Source organism: Meles meles, chromosome 1, assembly GCF_922984935.1.
Source record: "Meles meles chromosome 1, mMelMel3.1 paternal haplotype, whole genome shotgun sequence".
Taxonomy (NCBI): domain Eukaryota; kingdom Metazoa; phylum Chordata; class Mammalia; order Carnivora; family Mustelidae; genus Meles; species Meles meles.
Genome location: NC_060066.1, coordinates 188,664,550 through 188,684,666, shown reverse-complemented (window position 1 = coordinate 188,684,666; position 20,117 = coordinate 188,664,550). Strand labels below are relative to the sequence as shown.

Genomic DNA, 20,117 nt, shown 5'->3' with positions numbered 1-20,117 from the left:
CGGGCCGAAGGTGGCATCAGCCCAGACAGGCCCTGCCCAGCAGGTTGCCGGGGGTAGCGACCCCCCTCTTTCTCCACATGCCATGAGGCCCTGGTGATACGTTCCCATAGCGCCCCTTGGGCTGCTCCTCTGTGTCCTTATCATAACTAAATTCTTATTTGTAAGTCACTGTTCAATACCTCCCTCGATCCTCTGCTGGTGTGTGAGCTATAGGAGGGCGGGGACTGACCTAGATCGCACACTGATGCATCCCTCGGGTGAGCTCAAAGGCTGGCCCCAAGAAGGGGCTCAGGAAAGTTCTTTTACAAGACTGAGCAACGAAGTACCTCCAAGTGTCCCGACTAACCCTGACCACAGCCTAAGGGGACTGAGCTCTGGCCTCTGTTTCCCTGCTCAGCACCCCCGTTCTCCCCGAAGCCACGTAACCCATGCCGATCTGCCTGGGTCCTGCACTCCCCCCAACCCAGGCCTGTCTCTCACCAGCGTTCTTCCAGAGTTAGGCCTCTGCTCCTTGTACCCTGGCCCTTGATGGGCCCCTTACTTCTGGTCTGTTCACTGAAAGCCCTCACCTGTCCTCACGGCTGTCCTTAGGTGGGTCCTGGTGACATCTTCAGCTCCATATCCCTCCCCTGTCATTGCCCGGGCTGCTTGGCCACCCTGGGGAGGATCCACACTTTGGGTTCATCTGTCGTCCCCCCCAAGCCTGTCCTGCTCCATCGAGGACTCTGCCTCACCCCGGGTGAGTTCCCAGCAGGCCTAGCTTGCAAGCGCCTTGGCCCAGGCTTGGGGAGGGGACCAGAGGTGGGGGCAGGGGTAGAACCTTCCCTGGCCTGGGAAACAGGCCAGAGTTCAGGTCTGTTCTGTGTTTGGGAGAACATGGGACACAGTGGGGGTGATGGCCGGAACATCTGAGACCAGATCTTCCTGTCCCACTGCAGCCTGCCTAGAGGCTGGGAGACCACAGCGCATGGGCTCACTGGCCGTGTTGGGAGACATCTTCCCAAGTCTGTGTCCTCCTTCACTCACCCACATGCGCCACCTGTCGTTGCACGCCAGGGGGCTGGAAATGACCCTGTGCCCTCAATTTCTCTGCACGCTGCCAGCCACAGGACAAGGAAGGCATTTCAGGATCTACTCCCACCTCTCCCAAGTCTCCAGCCTTTTCCTCTAGGATTTCCTGGGATAGACCTGTGGCCACTCCCCACTGGTTTCCAAGCCCAGGGCTCCCAGCCCTGGTCTGTGAGCCAGGGAAGGCTTTACCTGGACACACCCCTTTCTCAGGACACGTTCCCAGGCTGAAGAGTCACACAGATTCACCCGTCCATGCACTATTGTCTGCTTCCTGCTAGTTGAGACCCAGAAGCTCGGGGAAGCGATCTTGCCTGTTTGTTCACGGCCCTATCCTCTGTGCTAGCATGGGGCTCTTACCTCAATACATTTAATGAACAAAAGAATAATTTGATCACAGGGAATACTGGAAGGAGCCACCTTTGGAGTGGAAAGATCACCCGGGAAGCACTTCCGCTGGCCTGCCACACTGCAGTTCTCACAGGGGTACCCTTAGTCACGGGTGGTACCGGCGATGTCCCACCAGCCTGCCCTCACACTTCATCAGCACTGTGGCCATGAACAGCCTGGGGAAACCCCTACATAACTCCAGAGCCGAGGCCAGGTGCTAGGAAATGCCTGTGTAGACAGAAGGGTCACCGATCCAGGCTTCACATACGGGTCCCCGAGCTGCTGGACGCCCAGCAGTGAGAAATGAAGTCTGTGCTTTTCCCAGGCCTGCGAGAAGGGTCTGATTCCCAAGTGCCAGCAAAGGCACAGAAGGCGGGTGTCCCCTGCTTTGTGGCACACGACCAGGGAGGACCACATGTCTCTTCCCACCCCCAGAGGAAGCCCCCTTCCCCATACCGTGCATGACCACAAGGCAGGGGTCCGCCCAGGCCTGGCCCAATGCTGCAGGCCTCCTGACTGCATGGGGACCACCCAGGGAGCTCTGTGAGCTCAGCTATCTGGTCCGTGCTCCAGATAGCTCTCCCTCGGTTTCTCCTCCTCACTCTCCGGTCTCAGCTCAAGAGTCACTCTGGTAGGGAAGCCCAGTTGTCTCTCCTGGTCTTACACCTCCCAAGTCTCCTACACTGCTCTATGGTGCCAACTGCTGTTTTAATACAAGTCAGCTTGGCTGATTGACTGTCTGTTCCCATGGGTGGGGGCGAGGGGCCAGGGGTGAGGGCCATGGGCATCTATCTTGGCTGCTCCCATCTCTCTAGTCACCACCCCGGGTCTGACACATTGTGGGGACCGGGTTCGGACCCCTGCCCTTGAGCACTAGGTTGTGGGCTCTGGCCCTGACCACCCTCACGTAGGCACCAGCGGACACTTACCTCCGACCCTCCCCGCCCACTGAGGGTGCTGCTGCGGGGTGCCCGCGGGTTCCTATGCCTGCCATGTCAAATCCAGAAATGCCTGGAAGTCAGTAGCCCGTGGAAAAACCTGTCTCCCGGCCCCATCTCCCCTCATCCAAAGACACACTCTGCAAGTTTTTTCCAGGGTGTCGACTGAGGGACTGGTCACACTCAGTGCCGACGGGCTCAATAACAAGTTCTTGTATCAGCGTTCCGCACCCCTGCTCCATGTCCCTGGTCCTCACTCACTCCCTAGCACCACACCCCAGAACTAGGTGTTAGCATCTAAACCTTTTCCTCAGGCTCTGCTGTCCAGGAGCCCAGCTGAGACTGTTCCAGAAAGGTCTGTGGAACAAATGAAGGAACAGTTGACCCTCAGCAGGTGCAACTCTCCCTCCCTCTGACCTTCGTTTCCCTCCAATCCCCCTTCACTCTGGAGGTGCTGTTGTTCCTGTGCCTTGACTGTTCTGGCCCCGGGCTGGCTGGACCCCGACCTCCAGCCAGGCTTCTTCCAGGTCTTTCCCAGGTTGGTCCCTGCTGCCTGGGTCCTGGCAGCTAACAGTTCTTTGGTGAATCTCAGTGTAGCCCAGTCCTTCCTACATCCCGGGCCTGCTTCCCTGCCCCTTCTCAGGCAGCTCAGGGTCATTGCCCTGGCAAACCCGGCTGCCCTCCCAAGAGTCCACAATCACATGCCCTTGGGGAATCCCCTGCCCTCCACTGCCCTGTCCCACCCAGGCCTCCGCCTGCCCCCGGGGAGCTCCCAGCACATCTTGCTTCAAAGGGCATTGGTCAGCCTGGAGGAGGTGGTTTGCCAGAGCCTTTCCTGGCCACACAAACAGGGACTTGGGGTTGCTGCTACCATGAATGCATGGAGGCCAGAGCTAAGATCTGATTACTGGTTGAATGGCAGGGGACACCGTACGTGATGGGGCCATAGCCTTGACACCTGACCCTCCGCAGGCACAGGATCGGAAGTTCAATGCTTAGGACCCCACAGCCGCGCCTCTGGAGAGGGTGTGTGAGTCCACGGGCTCCCTCACACACCCTCATTCATCGACACCTGCTCCATGTGCCTGGCCCACACCGGGCGCTCAGGCAGCAGCCAAGAGCTGTTCATCAGGCACTCACTGTCTGGAAGAAGGGTTGGGGGGTGGGATGGGCCCCTGGAGAGATGCCATCCCCTCTGCTCTGCACTCAGCACAACCAGGAGGCACAGAGGATATCCGGGCTGTGCTACTTCTCTCACAAGGGAAAGGATGATACGCCTGGGCTACCCACGACGGCTCCGTGTCTCCTCCCCATTCTAACCCTTGTCTTGGTCCAGTCTCATCCACGAGCCAGGAAAACCTCCTCACATGCTCTAAGTGAGACGTGACAAAGGAGAGAGGAGAACCATGGCTTGCTGTGACTTGGAGGGCAGGTATGCATTCCCTTAAGTCCACGCTCCTGCTTTATCTCTGCCGAACCCGGCCCCTCTGATTCCAGGGCTTGGGAGAGCAGCCAGGACAGGATTCTGGGCTCTCAGAGAATAAAGTCCCCAGCCTGGGGCTGACCCTGTCGCCTGTGCCAGCACGTGGATGCCATTCACGCCTCTCCTTTGAGCTCCCTGCCTGCCACGTGTGACCCTGTGCCCACACCTCTCCAGGAACCTCTCCTCCTTTGGCCTCTGTCACCCCTGCTCTCCTGGCTCTCCTCCTTCCTCTCTGGCTTTGGTGCCTCCCGCGTCTTGTGGAGTCCTTGTTTTCCTCTCTCCTTATGCTTCCTTGTCATTCGGGTCCCCCCCAGGGTCCCATTTCTCCTTAGCCCGGCAGTCGCGCCCCCGGCTGCCTCCTGAGGTCCCCTCCAAGGCTGGGCTGGTGACTCCCAAGCTTTGAACTCCTGCCCCACTCTCTCCTCTGACGGCCCAGTTATATGGCCAGCCAACTCTCAGCACCTCAGTCCCAGCATGACCTCTGTACCTCCTCCACTCCTCGATTTGGCCTGAAGGCTCTTTATTTGGGGATGACACTGTCCTCTTCCCAGCTGGAATTTCACACCTGTCCTGGTGCAAACATCTTCCCTATCCCTCATCTCCTTCATCCAGCCCATCTACCAGTCTTTTCCATTCTCCCTTCCCGTCGCCGTCCCAAGCCATCCGCCTCCCTCCTTTCCCACCGCAGCGTTCCCTTCTTTCTCTCCACCATGCTCTCCTTCACCCAGGCCCCAGCGATGGCCTCCAGACTGGCTCCTGGGCAGCCCTACCGCAGTGATTTTCCTCCACCTGGTGCTCATGTCACTCCCTTCCAGCTGTGCCCCCCACAGCTCTCAGGATGAAACCCAAATGCCTCCGCTTAGCACCCAGGACAGAAACTCTGGATGGCAGGTATCAGGAAAGGCCAATGCCCCCAAGGGGAGTAGTGGGATGATGCCTTGCTGTGTGCCTCCACTCTCTGTGAGTCTGACCACTGTGAATCAGTTTCCCAAGGCTCCTATTTGGAATCAGAGGGGCAAGGTTTAGATCCTGGGTCACTGTGGTCCACCAGGATGACCATGGCTGGGCCCGGCCACTGCGTTCATCCACGTGTGTACTTTAGACAGCAGGGCTGTCCCCGGAGGGAAGACCACAGGGCAGCTCCCAGGGGCTGCCCATGTACTGAACACCAAGCCCTGTGTTAAGCATCTCCAGGCCGTATCTCATTAAATCATCCTACAAACCCTGGGAGGAAGGCTTTTTTATTACTCCCATCTCATAGATGTGGAAAGAGAGGCCAGAGAGATTGAGTACGAGCTAGACCCGGAATCTGAAGTCATCTCAATTGGATCCCAGGGTCATTAACAGACCTGAGAGTAATTTAAGGCACGGACGTGGACGTGGGCAGGATACCTTTGAGAGAGGAGAAATGAGAGGGAGCGGGCAGTAAAGTTGGAGAGAGCGAGAGTCTGTGAGTGCCAGGGTGACGGAGAGCGAAATCACTGCTCTGTCCAATCCGTCTGTTGCTCGCACCATTGGAGTCCACTGTGCAGGGACAGGGGCTCGAGGAGTGTGTCAGCAGGAGGGGTCACACCCCCACCTACCCCAACTTCCTCCGTGAGCCTGGCTCCCTGGAAGGCCGTGTGGCATGGGACAGAGGAGAGCAGAGTGTCCGAGAAGGACCTCTTAAGTCCTGCTGGTCAGAGGCTCCACCCAGGGCCTCCAAATGGGCCTTGGGGGGCAGATTCTCACAAAGGTAGGCATTCATCACTTTTACGTCTGCGTTCAGATCCGTAATAAGGAAGTAATAATATTGCTAAGCCTTTACCATGCTATCTATGAGCTAGCGAGAAGACTAATTATCTGACGACACTAATAAATGGTTATGATGTTATTAAAAATGGCACCAAGCTAGGATTAATAGGCTCATCAATTGTAGGGAATCGGGTTTAACAAGGTCCCCTGCCTGTCCCATCAGGGCCCGCGCCTTGATGGATACCACGCCGCACGGAGGCCGCGGATAAGGCCACCTCCCCTCTTTTCCCCAGCAGAGGGTCAGGTCAGCTGAGAAAGGTCTGGCTTACTGCTGGGTTTTTCTGAGCCACCCCCTCACAAATGCTCTTCAAAGCCTGGAGATGGAGATGCTGTGGCCATCAGGACTGGCCCTGGCCCTGCTGCCTTCCATGGGTGGCCCCCATGCTCCACAGGACCCCCTCCACCTCCCTCTGTCCAACCTGCCTCTGCACACAACAGGCGCTGGGACCCACTGGGGCCCCGCATTCCAGAGCCCCAGCACCAAGCAGGAGTAGGGGAGCTGATAAATGGAGATGCCTCTGGGGCCTGCTGACTAATTTCCATAATAATTATAGTTATTACTAATAATGGTGACAACACCACTCCCTTCCGTTTACACTGGATTCCACAATCGAGGAGAGCTTCCCCACCAGCTGTCTCCTCCCAGCCGCTCAACCAGCTGGGAAGAACACAGGGCAGGTAGTCCGTATTCGGTGTTGGTATTCTCGATGTTGAGTTAGAACCTAGGAACTCGGGGACATGAAGGGACTTCCTGAAGTCCCCTCCCCGGCCTCGAAGAAGTAACCGTACGATACAGATAAAAATAAGAAGACAAGAACCGACATGGTGCAGAAGACATAACGCACGTGGGTAAGCTTAGCCCTCACGGCCTATGGGGCTGGGCTGGCTCTATGACTGCCATTCCCGTTTTACTAGGGAAACTGAGACAGAGAGAGGCCAAGAAACTTGTCCAGGGGCGTGCGGCTAGGTAGCCGCAGAGTGGGAATCAAGCCCAGTCCAAGTTCGTGCTGGTGACCAGAAGCCTCTCCCACCAGCCTTCCACGGGAGCCTGAGTTTTGGGGGGCCCTAGGAAATGAAGGTTTTGCTTGAGCCTTCCCGCTGCTCCCTTCCCTCCAAGGCTCCAGGTTCCCTGCAGGGCATCTCCCCTGCACCGTAACAATCGCCGTGGCTGGTACTTTCCATGCCAAGATCTACACTACAGGAGCCTACTTTGCCCTGGCTCCTGGGGTCAGGATGGTTCTTCGCATGGGTTGGAGCACAGGGCTTCCAAAAGCAGAGAACCTCCAAAGACTCTGACATTCTGAACACCACTTACGAGCTGTGGGTCCTCACTGCTCTCTGCCTCAGTTTCCCCATCTGTAAGATGGGTGGTGGGAGTAGGACCCACCTCACGGGGATATTGTGAGGATAACTGAGGGGAGGAGAACATAAAGGGTCTGGTATAATCAGGTCCTGGCATTCGTTAGCAGGTCTTTGCTGACAGATGCCTCTGGAAAGCTGAGGGGCCTGGGCGGGAAGGCAGGAAACGTTTGCCATGGGCCCGCTGAGCCTGTGCAAATGGCTCCTCCTTCCATTCCTGCAGCTCCCAGTGGTTGCCCTTCCTCCTGTTTTAGACGTGGGAGAAACTGAGACTCAGGGAGGTTGATGAACATTCCTGGTCACACACCTACGAGGTGCTAACATGGGGCCAGAACCTGAGTTCTGGCAGACCGCACCTGGGCACCTGACAAGCCTTCGTCCCACTGAGGCCTTGCGGTGGGCCACGCCCTGCTCCTAGTCCTTCCATCCAGGGTCACAATAATCCTCTGAGGAATGACGCCCATTCCAGAGATGGGAAATCACTTAGAGAGGTTCCTCCTCACTGGTCCCTACTCACACAGCTGCTGAGTGGGGTACCGGCCCTCAAACCCAGGGCCCCTGCCTGCCCCCGCCTGGGGCGACCCTACACTATGGCTTCTGTCTTCCTCCCAGGGTCCCACAAGCCCCAGGCCCCTCCCACCAACTGCTCCTTCTTCCCAAAGGCCTGCCTGTCTGCTTCCCCCGTATTCTCCCTTACCTCAGGCATAGTGCTCCCAGCTGAGCCTTGCTTCTCCCCTCACAGAGCCCTCAACTTCCTGCACCACCCATCTCTCCCCTGTGGCCAAAACCACTCAAGGCAGGGACAGACCTAGCTCTGTGCCTAGAGTTTGGGAAGTGTTTTGTACTGGTACCTTTCCCACGTGACTGGGACAGCCTTTGGTCTCCCCTAAAGGATCGAGAGGCAGCAAGGAGCTGGGGAAGTCCTCCCAAGCGAGCTCACCAATGACACCAGTGGGAAAGACTCAGTCACACGGCGGGGGGGGGGGGTGGCGGCGGTCACACGGGGTCGGGGGATGGGTAGTGCATGTGTGCTTGTGCGGAGGGCAGAGTCTGGGAGCTGGGGAGCACGAGCAAGGCAGGCCCACGGGAGTGGGTCCTTCCCAAGGACCTTTGTCTCCATGTCCCCTGCCCCCAGGGCTCTCACCTGCTGGGATGCCCCACCCCGACATGCACTGGACTTGACCAAGCCTCCCAGGGCGTCCCTAGCCCCAGGGGCTCCCTTCCTGCTTACGTGGTCGATGAGCTCCTTGATCATGCCATTCCACTGGCCCTTGTCGTCCTGTGCCCCGTACTTGCCATCCTCCACCAGCCGGATCTCGTAGGAGAAGCCTAGGATATGGGCCAGCTCCTTGAGCAGGTCAATACAGTAGCCCTCGAAGCGGTCATTCCCGAACAGGGTCCTGTCAGACTTCCGGAACATGACGAAGGGCTCCTCCTGCAGGGACAGACGGGAGAGGGGCTGACGAAGGCAGCGTGGGTCGGGGGAGAGCTTGGTCTGGAGCCTCTGCTAGTCTGCACTTTGTCGTGGCCCCTGGCACGAGACTGGGGCTTGAAGGGTACTTATGAGGAACTGTCTGACGGTCACAGAGCTGGTAAGGGGTGGGACAGACATTTGGACTCAAGGCGATCGGATTCTAATCCCATGCTCTCTACCACACCATCCGTGCAAGGCCTGTGGTTCTCCAAGTGTGGTCCCCGATCAGCAGCCCCAGCGGCGCCCAAGAACTTGTGAGAAATGTACACTTTCCAGCCGTACGTGGACCACTGGGCCTGAAACCCCGGGGGGAGAGCCCAGCCATCTGTTTCAAGAAGCCCTCCAGGGGAGGGGCGCCCTCACAGCTCAGTCTGTTGGGCATCTGACTCTTGATTTCGGTTCAGGTCATGATCTCAGGGTGGTCGACTGGGCCCCTATTGGGCTCCACACTCAGTGGAGAGTTTGCTTGGGATTCTCTCACTCCTTCTGCCCCTCCCCCAGCTCACTCTCTCTCTCCAATAAACATATAGCTCTCTAAAAAAAAAAAAAAAAAGAAATGCAGCCCTCCAGGGGATTCTGATGTCTGCTCTTGTGTGAGAACCCTGCCACACCAGACCCTCCACCCAGTACGCTCCCTGACTCCTCGCCCTGATACATTTCTGTCCTTCCGAGGATCTCAGTCCCCAGCCGGAGGATCTGCTGGGTAAGTGAGGGATGTGGGCCCGGGTTGCACAAGGAAATCAGCAACTGCCAGGGCCTGTGGAGGGCCTAGCACACAGCCCACCAAGGGCGTGCTGGACAGACAAATGGCATCATTTAACCTTGATGTCACCCTGCGGGGAGAGGGACCCACAGTCCCACTTGACAGATGTAGAGAGTGAACTCACGAGGATGCATAATCGGTGTGAGCTGAGCTTGCACCATTATGCTGGCAAGGAGAGCATCTGAATTCAGGCAGGTGTAGCCCCGAAGTGCAAATTTGTAACCCCCGCACTGAACCAGAGGCCCCAAGACCCAGGGCATCTCTCCTGGTGGGCATGGGTCCCTCGGCAGGTAGCTCGGTAGCCAAGACACACATCCCACTGTCCCACCTCGGGCTCCCTCCCTGCCAGGCAACGGGGAGCCAGCAAGGGGCTGTGATAAGGGCACAACTTGGTCTGATTTCTCATTTAGAAACAAGCTCTTCAGGGCGCCTGGGTGGCTCAGTGGGTTAAAGCCTCTGCCTTTGGCTCAGGTCATGGTATCAGGGTCCTGGGATCAAGCCCCACGTTGGACTCTCTGCTCAGCAGAGAGCCTGCTTCCCCCTCTCTCTCTGCCTGCCTCTCTGCCTACTTGTGATCTCTGTCTGTCTTATTTATCAAACAGATAAATAAATCGTAAAAAAAAAAAAGAGAGAGAGAGAGAAACAAGCTCTTCCCCGCCCTGCAGAGAGCTGGGGGAAGAGGCGGGACAGACAGTGGGAAGTTGCCATTGACCTGGTCCAGTCTGAGGTCTACGGGGTGGGAAATGTGGGATCTGACGTGGCAAAATCCAGGCCTACAGTAGGGACCCAAAGTCCAGGTCAACGCACAAGTCGGTGTTTCTACAGGGTCCACCCACCCAGCTTTACCGACAAGTCCCAGTCCCCGGGCCATGGTGGCTGGGTCACCCTTGAGCCAACTCAGCGTTTTCCTGCGTTCCTACTATGCACCAGACACCGATTCAGGGTCTTGCACAGGCTGTTTGATTCAGGCCCCTGAGGCCTGCAGGACAGGTGACATCACACCCATGCCGCAGATGAGGAAACACGCTCAGAGAGGGTCAGTAAGTTGCTCTAGGTCACACAGGAGTTGAACTGCAGTCTGATACAGTCTGGCTCCCCTGCTTCCTGTCTGTAGCTCCTGGCCTCCTCCTGTGCCTTAACCTTCCCCAAGGTCACCTTGGCACCCCCCCCCACCCCCTACCCATGTCAGAATGCCTCAGATCCTCAGCTGACAGGTGATAAGCAGTAGCTGACAGAGGGCACACACCCAATTATGGAGGCCTCTCATCATCTGTCAACCAGTATGGCTATGCCTTTGACACTGTGGGCCCCTGGGGACAGAGTGAGCCATGGAAAGCCCTGAGAACACCCTCACTGGAGATCCTCCAGAGCAGAAACCCACCAGCATCCTCTTGCTAGGCTCCCGCTGTGGCGGGTGGGCTGGATTCTCTGCTCCTGGTCCCCCAGTATCGCCCCCTTTCAAAATTCCAGTCCCACCTCAGGACTCATTTACTCTAGATTTTCAACAATCCTTTGGGACGATTCAGAGCACGGATGGGGGAGCGTGTGTGAATCTCCAAGGGGTTCCTGCCTCTCCAGGGATTCTGAGAAAAACCATCTCTCAGTCTAATTAGGTGGAAGATATCGGGCAACTGACCCTTGATCCTCCCCCCGGCTCCACCGGACCCCTTTCCCTGGCTAGAGTCCATGCTGAATCTCTGTGCTTCCCATCCCCACCCTGCAACCAAGTGGGCAGATCACAAGGTTGGTGGGGCAGGGGGAGGGGCAGGGGCTACCTGGAGGGAAGGGGGCTGTGGTTAGCACACACACGTCATCGTGCAAATCCGTCTCTTGGGAGGGTGCTGCCCCGAACCCCCTCCCCCTGATCCTTCTGGTAGGACATTCTTGTGCAGTGAACAAAGTATACCACTGTCCGAGTTGGCCCTGATGTGAGCTCAAGAAAGAACTGGAGAGAAGGTACTATCTCTCCCAGGAGAATCGCCAATCACACACACATTCCTGGACAAAATCTACCTCTTTCTGTAAAATGGGGAGAATCCTGGACCCCACCAGACAGGGTTGCTGGGAGGAGTAAAGGAGCCAATCTATGAAAAGCACTTACAACGGGGCCTGGCAAAGGTAAGCTGCCAATGTGATTGACGGATTGATTTTTGTGAATATCGTTACCATCTTTCCGTGTGCTGGGTCACCTGTGCCTGCAGTGCCCTTTCCAGCCTAGAGATCCTGCCCAAGGTCACCAAAGGTTACACACCCTAGCTGGCCCTGGAAAACCATTTCAGGGAAAGGTCCCTGAGATGGCTTACTTCCTGACCCTCCCTCCACGCCCCTCCCTGGGCCTATTCTCTAAAATTAGCACTTCCTTTGTGAAGCTACAGCAGTCCCAGAATCTATACATCTCCATATAAATACGCTGCCTTCGGAGCAGCTGTAAAATGCCATTAATTTTGGGAAGTGCTCTGCGGATGGCATACATATTTAACAGCCAAAGCCCAGAGCATTAAAATGGTGCTCGCCTTAGTAATGTGTCTCTAGACCTGCAACATTTCCTAGGGGGTAATTCTGAACTCTGCCAACTACTTATTCATGGACTATTTCACAATTTATTACTGGAAATGTCCAGACAGCCAATTCACAAGCTCTCTCGGCTGCTAATCGATTGCTCGGTGAAGGTGCCCTCAATTTCGTAACTTCACGCTCCCCTACTGCTCTGGGAGAACCGCCGTAGGAGCAGGGTAATATTTCTCTTCAACAAGTCACAGGAAACAGGGGTCCAGAAAAATAACCTTTTCCGACTTTTTGCGGCCAGAGCTCTCCGTCTGGTTTCTTTCTGATTACTTAAACTGACGGGAGAACCGGGCCTTGTGCTAAGCTTCTCCCCTGGCTGCAGGACCTGTGGAGTTTGAAAGGGGTCTGTGGGGGGAGGAGGATGCAAGGGTGAGCTGCCCGGCACCCGCATTCCCAAGCCCCCCTCTGACGCACATTCACACAAGAGCACACCTGTATACACAATACCACCGGCACAGGTATACCACATTCTCGATGTTCTGTCTGCCTGGCCCTGCTTGGCCGCAGAGGCTGAAGGCTCTGGACCCAAGACCTTGCCTTCTGCCTGTTAGAACCAGGACAGATCACTGGGGGTCCTGTCCATCCCGGAGGTGGGGTCTAGCGCGGTCCCTGGCCTGGGACAGCCCTCCCAGCCCACACCCTTGGCCTTCCTTGGCTTCTCTGCTTCTCCTGTTGCCTGGTGCTAGGGGTTCTGCCTGCCTGGCTGTTGAGTCTTATGAGGTCACTACGTGCACAGGGCACAAATACACCCACCGGTGTGACTCCAGACACTCGTGTGCGGCTGGGCCAGTCCCGCACCCACACACGCACCCACACGCGTCAACACTGCTGCTTTCTTCAGCAGCCTAAAGAACTCTGAACCTTCAAAGGCAGGGCCCCCAGGAGTGAGGCAGGTGTGTTTTCCTGGCGTGTGAGCTGAGGTTGGAGTGGATGAATTTTTCATGAGCCCATGGGAGAGCAGAACCAGAACAGAAGCTGGGGCCGGGCAGAGAGGGGGGCAAGAGATGGGAGGCTTCCAGGCTCTCGACCTCAGACGTGGGGAAGGCCATCTGCAGCTCTGAGGGCCAGGGTGGGTGCAGGTAGGGCTCCGTCCATCTGTGTGCCCAGGGTAAGGCACCGTTTGTTCTTAACTCCAGGGTTAGGGATAAGGGAGAAGAGGAGGCAGGTTTCTGACAGCCCACAGGGAACTGTGGCCCTCCCCTGTGCCCAGACTCCAGGGAAAAGAAAGAGCAGAAACCCCTCTCATTAAGGGTCCAGCCCTATTCTCCGGGGGCAAAGCAGTCGGATCTTCCTGAACCCAGCTTTGGTATCTGCCTGTCACTCAAAGTGCCGTTTCCCAGACAACACCCTTGCAGGCTGGCCCCCCCCCCCCCCCCCCCCCCCCCCCCCCCCCCCCCCCGCCCAGTGCTCTCAGCAGGAGGTGCTGGCCCTGTTTTTCAGGCTGCCAACCGCTGGGCTGGGTTTTCAGCCAGAGCAGCTAGGGCTAGGCCCCTTTTCACAACTGGTGCCCCTGCCCCAAAGAGCCTCAGCCTGAGAGCACCCCCAAGGACTCCAAGACAGGCGGACCATGCTGAGACTTTCAGGAGCATCTGGACCAGCTCAAGGTTTTCGGGAAGGAGGCCCCAGGCCTGTCCATGGGGGGAGTGGGCCTCTCTTTTGCTTGGGAGACTGAGGACATTTTCAGCTGAGCACAGAGAGTTTCTCAGAGACCAGCGCAAAGGCTGTGTGTCATAGCCCGTCCCCATCAGGGATCCTCCAGATGTTTTCCAGGCCATTTCTTTTCCTCCAGGAAAGACTGGGCTTCTCTCACTGACCCACAGGGAGAAGCAAACCCTACAGTCCATGAGATCTAGGCATCGAGGAATGCAGAAGCAATCATGGGCCGCCCCCTGCCTGTGGGAGTATCTGACACTGCAGGATGGGGTTAAGACAGTCGCGGGACATAGGCTTGGGTGGGTCAGCAGCAATGTCAGAGGTCAAGGCCAACAGGGGCGGGGGGGGGGGGTGTGGGGTGAGGGAGTCGGGTGGTGGGGTAGGGAATTATCATGATGTCAGGCCCAGGAGCTCAGACTTCGAGCAAAGCAGATGATGAGGTTGGTGGTTGGGTCTGGAGTCTGTCTTATCAACAGGAGACCAGAGATATGAGGGACACAGAAGGTCAAGGTCACAAACCCTAATGCCTTCAGGGGCCTGTCAGGATACAAGGAAGTGAGAGGCAGGGTAGTGTTGACCATGGTGGGGGCGGCAGGGTTCTGTAGAAGGCAAGTCTGGAGCCTCTGAGCTACCCTGTGCTGGGAAGAACCTCTGCAGTCATGGTCAAGGTCATGGTCAAGGATCAGTCTCCAGTGAAGTTCAGGGCTCAGGGGCGGACAGAAGCAGAGGCTTTCTCTAGAACGCTCTGCACACTGTACTAGACCTGAGCTCCCCGGGGCCTGGATTTGTGATCAATAACGGTCACAAGGAACAACAGCAGCCCTCATTCTGCATGCACTCGGTGCCATTCAGATTTATTAATCCCCCAGACCCTCAACTCCATGAAGTAGATACAATTAGTACCACCTTTCTTTTTCAGGTGGGGAAACAGAGCCATGGAGCAGTTAAGCAATTTCCTGGGGTCACACAGCTAATTAACTGGGAAGCCAGGGCTCAGACCCAAATGTCTGTGCTCACAGTCTTGTTCCCGCACCCTAGTCACACTGCAAGTCCCTAGCGGCTGGTGAGCTAGTGTGGGACTAGCCCGGATGAGGGGCGAGGGGACAGATAGGGCTACGTGTGGGCCATGGGCCAAGAGGGGCTTCTCTCTTTCCCCATCCCCGGGGGTACCTGAGAGCCAGCAGGATGCTGCAGGTGGGACTTCCAGCAAGGGACTGAGTGCATCAGGTTGGGACCTTTGCAAGAAGCTGTGAGTGTTGATCAAGAAGTTTCCAGAAGGGCATAGGATGTCTGCTGGATTCTGCCTCTGGGGGCGTAGACAAATTCCGTGCACCTTTGCAGAAGGGTTTCACGCCCTTGAAATCAGGCTGCCACTGCCATTTTAACAAAATGCACGCCCGTGGTCTTCCAAGGTATGTGTATCCGGTTTCCTCCCGGTGCATTAGGTCTAGCCTGCCGCTCCCTTGAGGGCATTGTTTTGTGGCTGAATCTTCTGGGCCCACATCACCACCCTTCTTCCTAATCTCTCTGAGCACACTCGTTTTACCTTTCTTAATCTCTGCTTGTGCGAAGTGTTTTTTTATATCTCACATTTTATGCAGCTCTGTTTTTAATCTTTTACCACCTTTTTCTTATTTTATTTTCACCTTTTATATGTTAGCTTTGTCACACTTTTATCCTTTCGCTTTCTGACATTTCGGTTTTACATTTTTTACCTTGTCTAGCTGGAGCTGTTAATTATTTATTTTAATTTTTCGTCTTCCGTGATGGCTTCCCTTTTCATCTCGTGCCTTATTTTCATTTTTCTCATTATTATTTTCTCTTTAACCTTTTTCTTTTGTTTCCTTTCAACTCTCTTCTTTTCTGTTTGCATCCACATCAATATCCCTTCAATGGCTCATCAGTCTTTAATCCCTTTGCTCTTTTTTGTTTCTTTTTAATCTTTCTAGATTTTTGTTTTTATCCCTGTTCCTGATGAAATCCTTTGACTTATTGGTCTCAGCAGTCTGATTTTTATATTTTTTTTTAGTTAACAAAAATTCGGTCCATAAAGGCAGGTGTTGGTGTTGAGGGCAATGCTGGGGGAGGGGGACTCATGCCCAAACCTGGGGAGGGGGGGCAGGCATCTCCCCAGCCCTCCTGTCCTGGCTCTGTCACCCGTGTGTCCAGAACCACTGTGAGGGTTCCATCACCTTTGACACGGGTCCTCTCAGTGGTACAACCCTGGACACTGCGGGTGAGGCCCACGGGCTACAGGTGCTCCCTTGAAGCCACTGGTGCCCCTGGTGTCTGCTGCTCACTGGGAGAATGGGGTTTACCTACCATGCCCCTTCTTGCTCCGGGGTGCCCACCACTTGCCACCAAGCATATGTCTGGTGAGTCACACTAGAGGGAGGGCACAGGACCATTCCGTGGTGCCCCATTGAGCTGCCTCCCCCCCCACAGTGAGAGGCAGGTAGGGCAACTGTACCCCGGTGCCCTGGAAGGGTCCCGAGTCAGGTGCACAGCCCTGCTCTCTGGGTCCATCCCAGGCAGCCTTACTTGGTCTGAGCACTCCAAACCCAGCTGAGCCCTCCGCCCTATACAGGATTTGTTCTAATCATATTCATGCATTTATTGTATTGTATGTGCTTAATTACAAGGAGAAGCTGACCAAAATTGCCCTCCAAAGGTCTTTGGTCAGAAGTTACTGAGTGGTGATCAGGCTGCCTCTCCCCAGCATGGTCCAGCGTGGGTCCCCACAAACGGTGTTGAGTCTCTGAAAGGGCAAGTTCTGAGTCTCTGGACCCCCTGGAGGCCTTCCAGAAAGGGCTGGTGCACGGGAAGGGGGCACAACACTGGCCAGTTAAGAGGGCAGTGGCATGGGTGTGTCTTTCTGCCCATCCTGAGCTCCAAGGTGCAGAGAGCCCCAGAGATGCCAAGAGCCACACCTTGGGCAGAAGAAGGAGGTGTTCTTCGGTTTGGAGAATGGAGGGAGGATGGCAAGCTGAGTGACCATGGAGCTGAGCTCTTGGGATGGGTACAGTGGCCTGTGGCCTGTGTGTGGGCTCTCCGCACCGGCTGGGCTCTCCAGGTGTGGCCACAGCACCCACCATAGCTGGGGGAACCACTGAGAAGGGCCTTTTACCTGGGAGCCGAGGTGAAGAGGGGGGCCCAGAGTCCTGGGGCAGAGGGCAGCTACCCTGTCTACCCCATCGTGGTTTGTACTTGGGCTCAGGGGTGGGTGGGTGGTGGGAGATGCAAACACACAGGCCTTTGCAGGTGGGCTTCCAAGCAGATCTCAGACAGGTGTTAGGACCAGTCCACCCTGCCTTTCGGAGCAGGCCCTGACAGTCACCCCCTGGGGTCTTTGGCCTGTGACCATGAGCAAGTTGCTGTGTTCCAATGACTGCGGGCTTTCTGAGGGGCCCTCCGTGTTTCCACAGCACCTCCCCCATCTCCCAGCCTTGAAGCAGCCCTGAGAGGTGCCTGGTCTGTGCTGCCCAGTCTGGGTCCCTCCAGCCCATCCCCCGCTCACATAGTCCCTCCTGTGGGGTAGCAGGCTCTTACCAGCACAGTGGTGACGATGAGCGATCTGTTTGTCAGAGAGTCTGTGACATTAGGGCCTCGGCCTTTGGCGACCTCCGTGATGTTGAGCCCCTCTGCAGGACTCCACACGCCCACCTGGATGGACAGACAGACAGAGAACAGGGCCTTCCAACCTTTCTCCACACCAACAAGGCCGTCTGCTCGTTCCCCTTCCTCAGGAGCATCACGAGGTAACATGCCGGGAGCTGACCTTTCAGACCACCCTGTTGCCTCTCTTCTTCTGGGAGGAGGCCCTCAAGGTGTCAGTTTCCTGAATTCTGCCACCTACCCCCTTTTGCTGGCACCCCCAGCACAGCTGGCGGGGAAAATGCAGAGGAGAAGGTAAGCATAGATACAGCCCGGAAACCTCAGCCCAGCCAGGGGTGGAGCAGGTGCACTAAGAAATCAGAGGTCCTGGGGCAGAGGTACTCTGAGCCTGGTGGGCCCCCTCTTCCTGGGGAAGATGCTGGGCACCCAGTCACTCACTCACTGGGTCTCCATTCAGGTGCCTCCTCCTAGAGCCATGCAGCCCCCACAGCTGGGCAGGGCCTGGAGCCAGGGAGACTTTCGCTAAGCATTTGCAGAATGGGTAACAGCAGAGGAGATGTGTCCCCTGCATGAAGGCAGGCCGGGCAGGAGCTGGTCTTTGTAGCCGTTTTGGGGATGGCAAACCAGAGTGGAGGGCCCTCCCTGCGGGCCTGATTGCCACTGGGTTTGGAGGCAGTTTGCTTTGTGGTTTTGCTTGTAAAGTGGGCAGATGAGGTGGGGTGGCCAAGGTGGCATTGTTGGTGTCCCCACAGTGCCCTGGTTGCTATGAGGCCCGAAGCTGGAGAAGGCCAGGGAAGAGCCAGCTGACGAACCCTTCTAATATCCGAGGCCTTGGGAAGGTGCTCTGCTGCCCAGCTCCGCTCCCCTCCCAGGTCCTTTCTCTCAAGGATGGCCTTGGCATGCCCACTCTGTCCTTGGCCTAGCTGGGGGGGCACTCAGGAAACTTAATCAATTAAACAGAGAGGCCGACCGCAAACATCCCATTCAGAGAGCTGCGCAAAGCAGATAGCAGGGGGCCTTGTAATTATGCCTGGGTAATTCTGCCCTAATCCTCCCAGAGCCACGGGCGAGCTGGTGGGATCAGCTGTGACCCGGCTTAGCAAACAGAAGCCAGGAGACAAGAGGCAGGGTGGCTGTGTTTGGGCTTAGCACCCTCTCCAGGCAAGATTTCTGTCTCACAGACTCCCCAGAGCCCAGAGGCTCTGGTGTCAGAGAGGCCCTTCTCTCAGGTGGGCTGAGCTCACGAGGGGCCCCAGCAGCCCACCTGGAGGCCCCACAAACATCTGTCCAGCGGTTCCTGAGCAGCTGGAATCCTGTCCCCCACAAGCATCTATGACTTCCAACTGTGAGGCACCAGGTGAGGCCCTGGGGACGTAAGAAGGGCTAGGACCGAAGAGTCCCCAGCCCCACAGAGACTGTCTGCCCTCGGTCCAGGTGGCTGTGAGCAGGGCCCCCGGGAGGGCTCTTCCTGGGTGTTAGCTGTAGTGGCTCCGTCCCTGGGAGAAGGCTGCTGGGATGGGCTCAGAGAGCTGTCCACTGCCAAGACCTGCTGCAGGCCCGGGAGCGCCTAGCGGGGGTGTATGGGCAGCCGAAAGCCCTCCTCAGAATTAGAGGCCAGCCCCAGAGACCGACAGCTGACAGAGCAAAAAGGAGACTCCATTTGAGGGGGAATCACTGTGGCGACACTGGTGGACGTGGAAGGGCCCCCAGCGCGGCCAGGTGGAAGCACGGAGCACGGCCCTGTGAGAACTTGGACATGAGGAGGTTGGACCAACAGGTCTCCCTGATTTTAGGAGCAGAGGCAGCAGCCCCTATCCCTCAGGGGCTGATGCTGTATGTGGCATGAAAGAGTGATAGAGGAGAGGTGGGGTTTCCCTGGCTGCCCCTGCCCAGGGGCCCCCAGGAGTCTAAGGGGAGACTCAGAGGTGAATGGAGTCAACTTGGCCATGAGGTACAACCCAGCCACCGCCAGGTGTGTGTGCCTGAGGGAGGGAACCCAGGAGACAGAGGCCACTCGTACAACCAGGGAGCCCCGTGGGCAAAAAAGGGGCCCGTGGGAGTGGGTGTGAATGGGCCATGGAGAATGTTCTGGGGGCCCTGGAGCCTGGCCTGGAAAGGCAGGTTGGGTTATTTCTTAGAGAGCCATAGAGGCCCAGGTGAGAGGCTGGGGTTTCACTCAGCAGTGGGGGACCACGGACACCAGTGGAGCAGGGCAGGGCTGTGCTCTGGGAAGCTGTGCATGCATGTGTGTGTGTGTGTGTGTGTGTGTGTGTACACTCAGAAAGGTGGGAGGTTCAGGAGTGGAGGTGGAGAAGCCAGGGCTGGGTGCTGAAATAATCCAAGGAAGAGGTCTGACCCAGGGCAGACAGCGGGGGACGGGAGAGTAATCAGGGCATCCTGAAGGCGCAGAAGCATCAGAGCCGGCCCCTCCCTCTCTGGTCTTTTGTTCCCTGCACTTCGTAACCCCACTCCCAGGGCTGGACAGACGCCCTGGTGTGAGAGAGGGTGGCCGAACCTTTGGGCCAAGGTCCCAGGGATGTGCAGAATTAGGGGCTAATGTGGACTCTTCTCCTCAACCCGGCAGCCTGACTCGACAGAATATGTGGATGATTCCCAGACAGCAGAACTGGCCTCATTACAAACACTTGCTGGTGGCCAGATGGAGGCCCCAGCCCCAGAAGGGTCTGCCATCCTCATCCAGACCCCCGGAATCACTAAAGCCTTAGAAACCAAGAGCGGAGTGTTCAGAATCCGTACGCTTCAACCTCTCTTCAAGGATAAGAACCAACTCCGGTTCCCACACAAGCAATCATGTTGCTTAATTGTTGCTTAAATGCCTCCAGTGACAATGAGTTCACTACTCCCCAGGTAGGCACCCCCTACTTGTTGAAGTTTGTTACACAAAGTCAGGTCTGACCTTCTGCCCCCGACCTGAGCTTTACATTACTGTCCCCAGGTTAAGCACCCCCGGAGGCCTGTGCTCACAGGGTGACCACTGGGGTGTCGGCCGTGGCC

General features: G+C 56.7%; 1 protein-coding gene across 2 annotated transcripts in view; it reads right to left on the bottom strand.

Annotated features, from left to right (window-relative positions):
• Positions 1–20,117, bottom strand: part of GRIK3 (glutamate ionotropic receptor kainate type subunit 3) — a 224,720-nt gene that overhangs the window by 36,374 nt on the left and 168,229 nt on the right. For both annotated transcript variants that reach the window (XM_046028210.1, XM_046028203.1), the window contains exons 9-10: positions 17,037–17,150; positions 8,264–8,467 (exon numbers count right to left, since the gene is read on the bottom strand). In XM_046028210.1, coding sequence (XP_045884166.1) covers positions 8,264–8,467; positions 17,037–17,150 — 318 coding nt within the window. The remainder of the gene's footprint in view (positions 1–8,263; positions 8,468–17,036; positions 17,151–20,117) is intronic.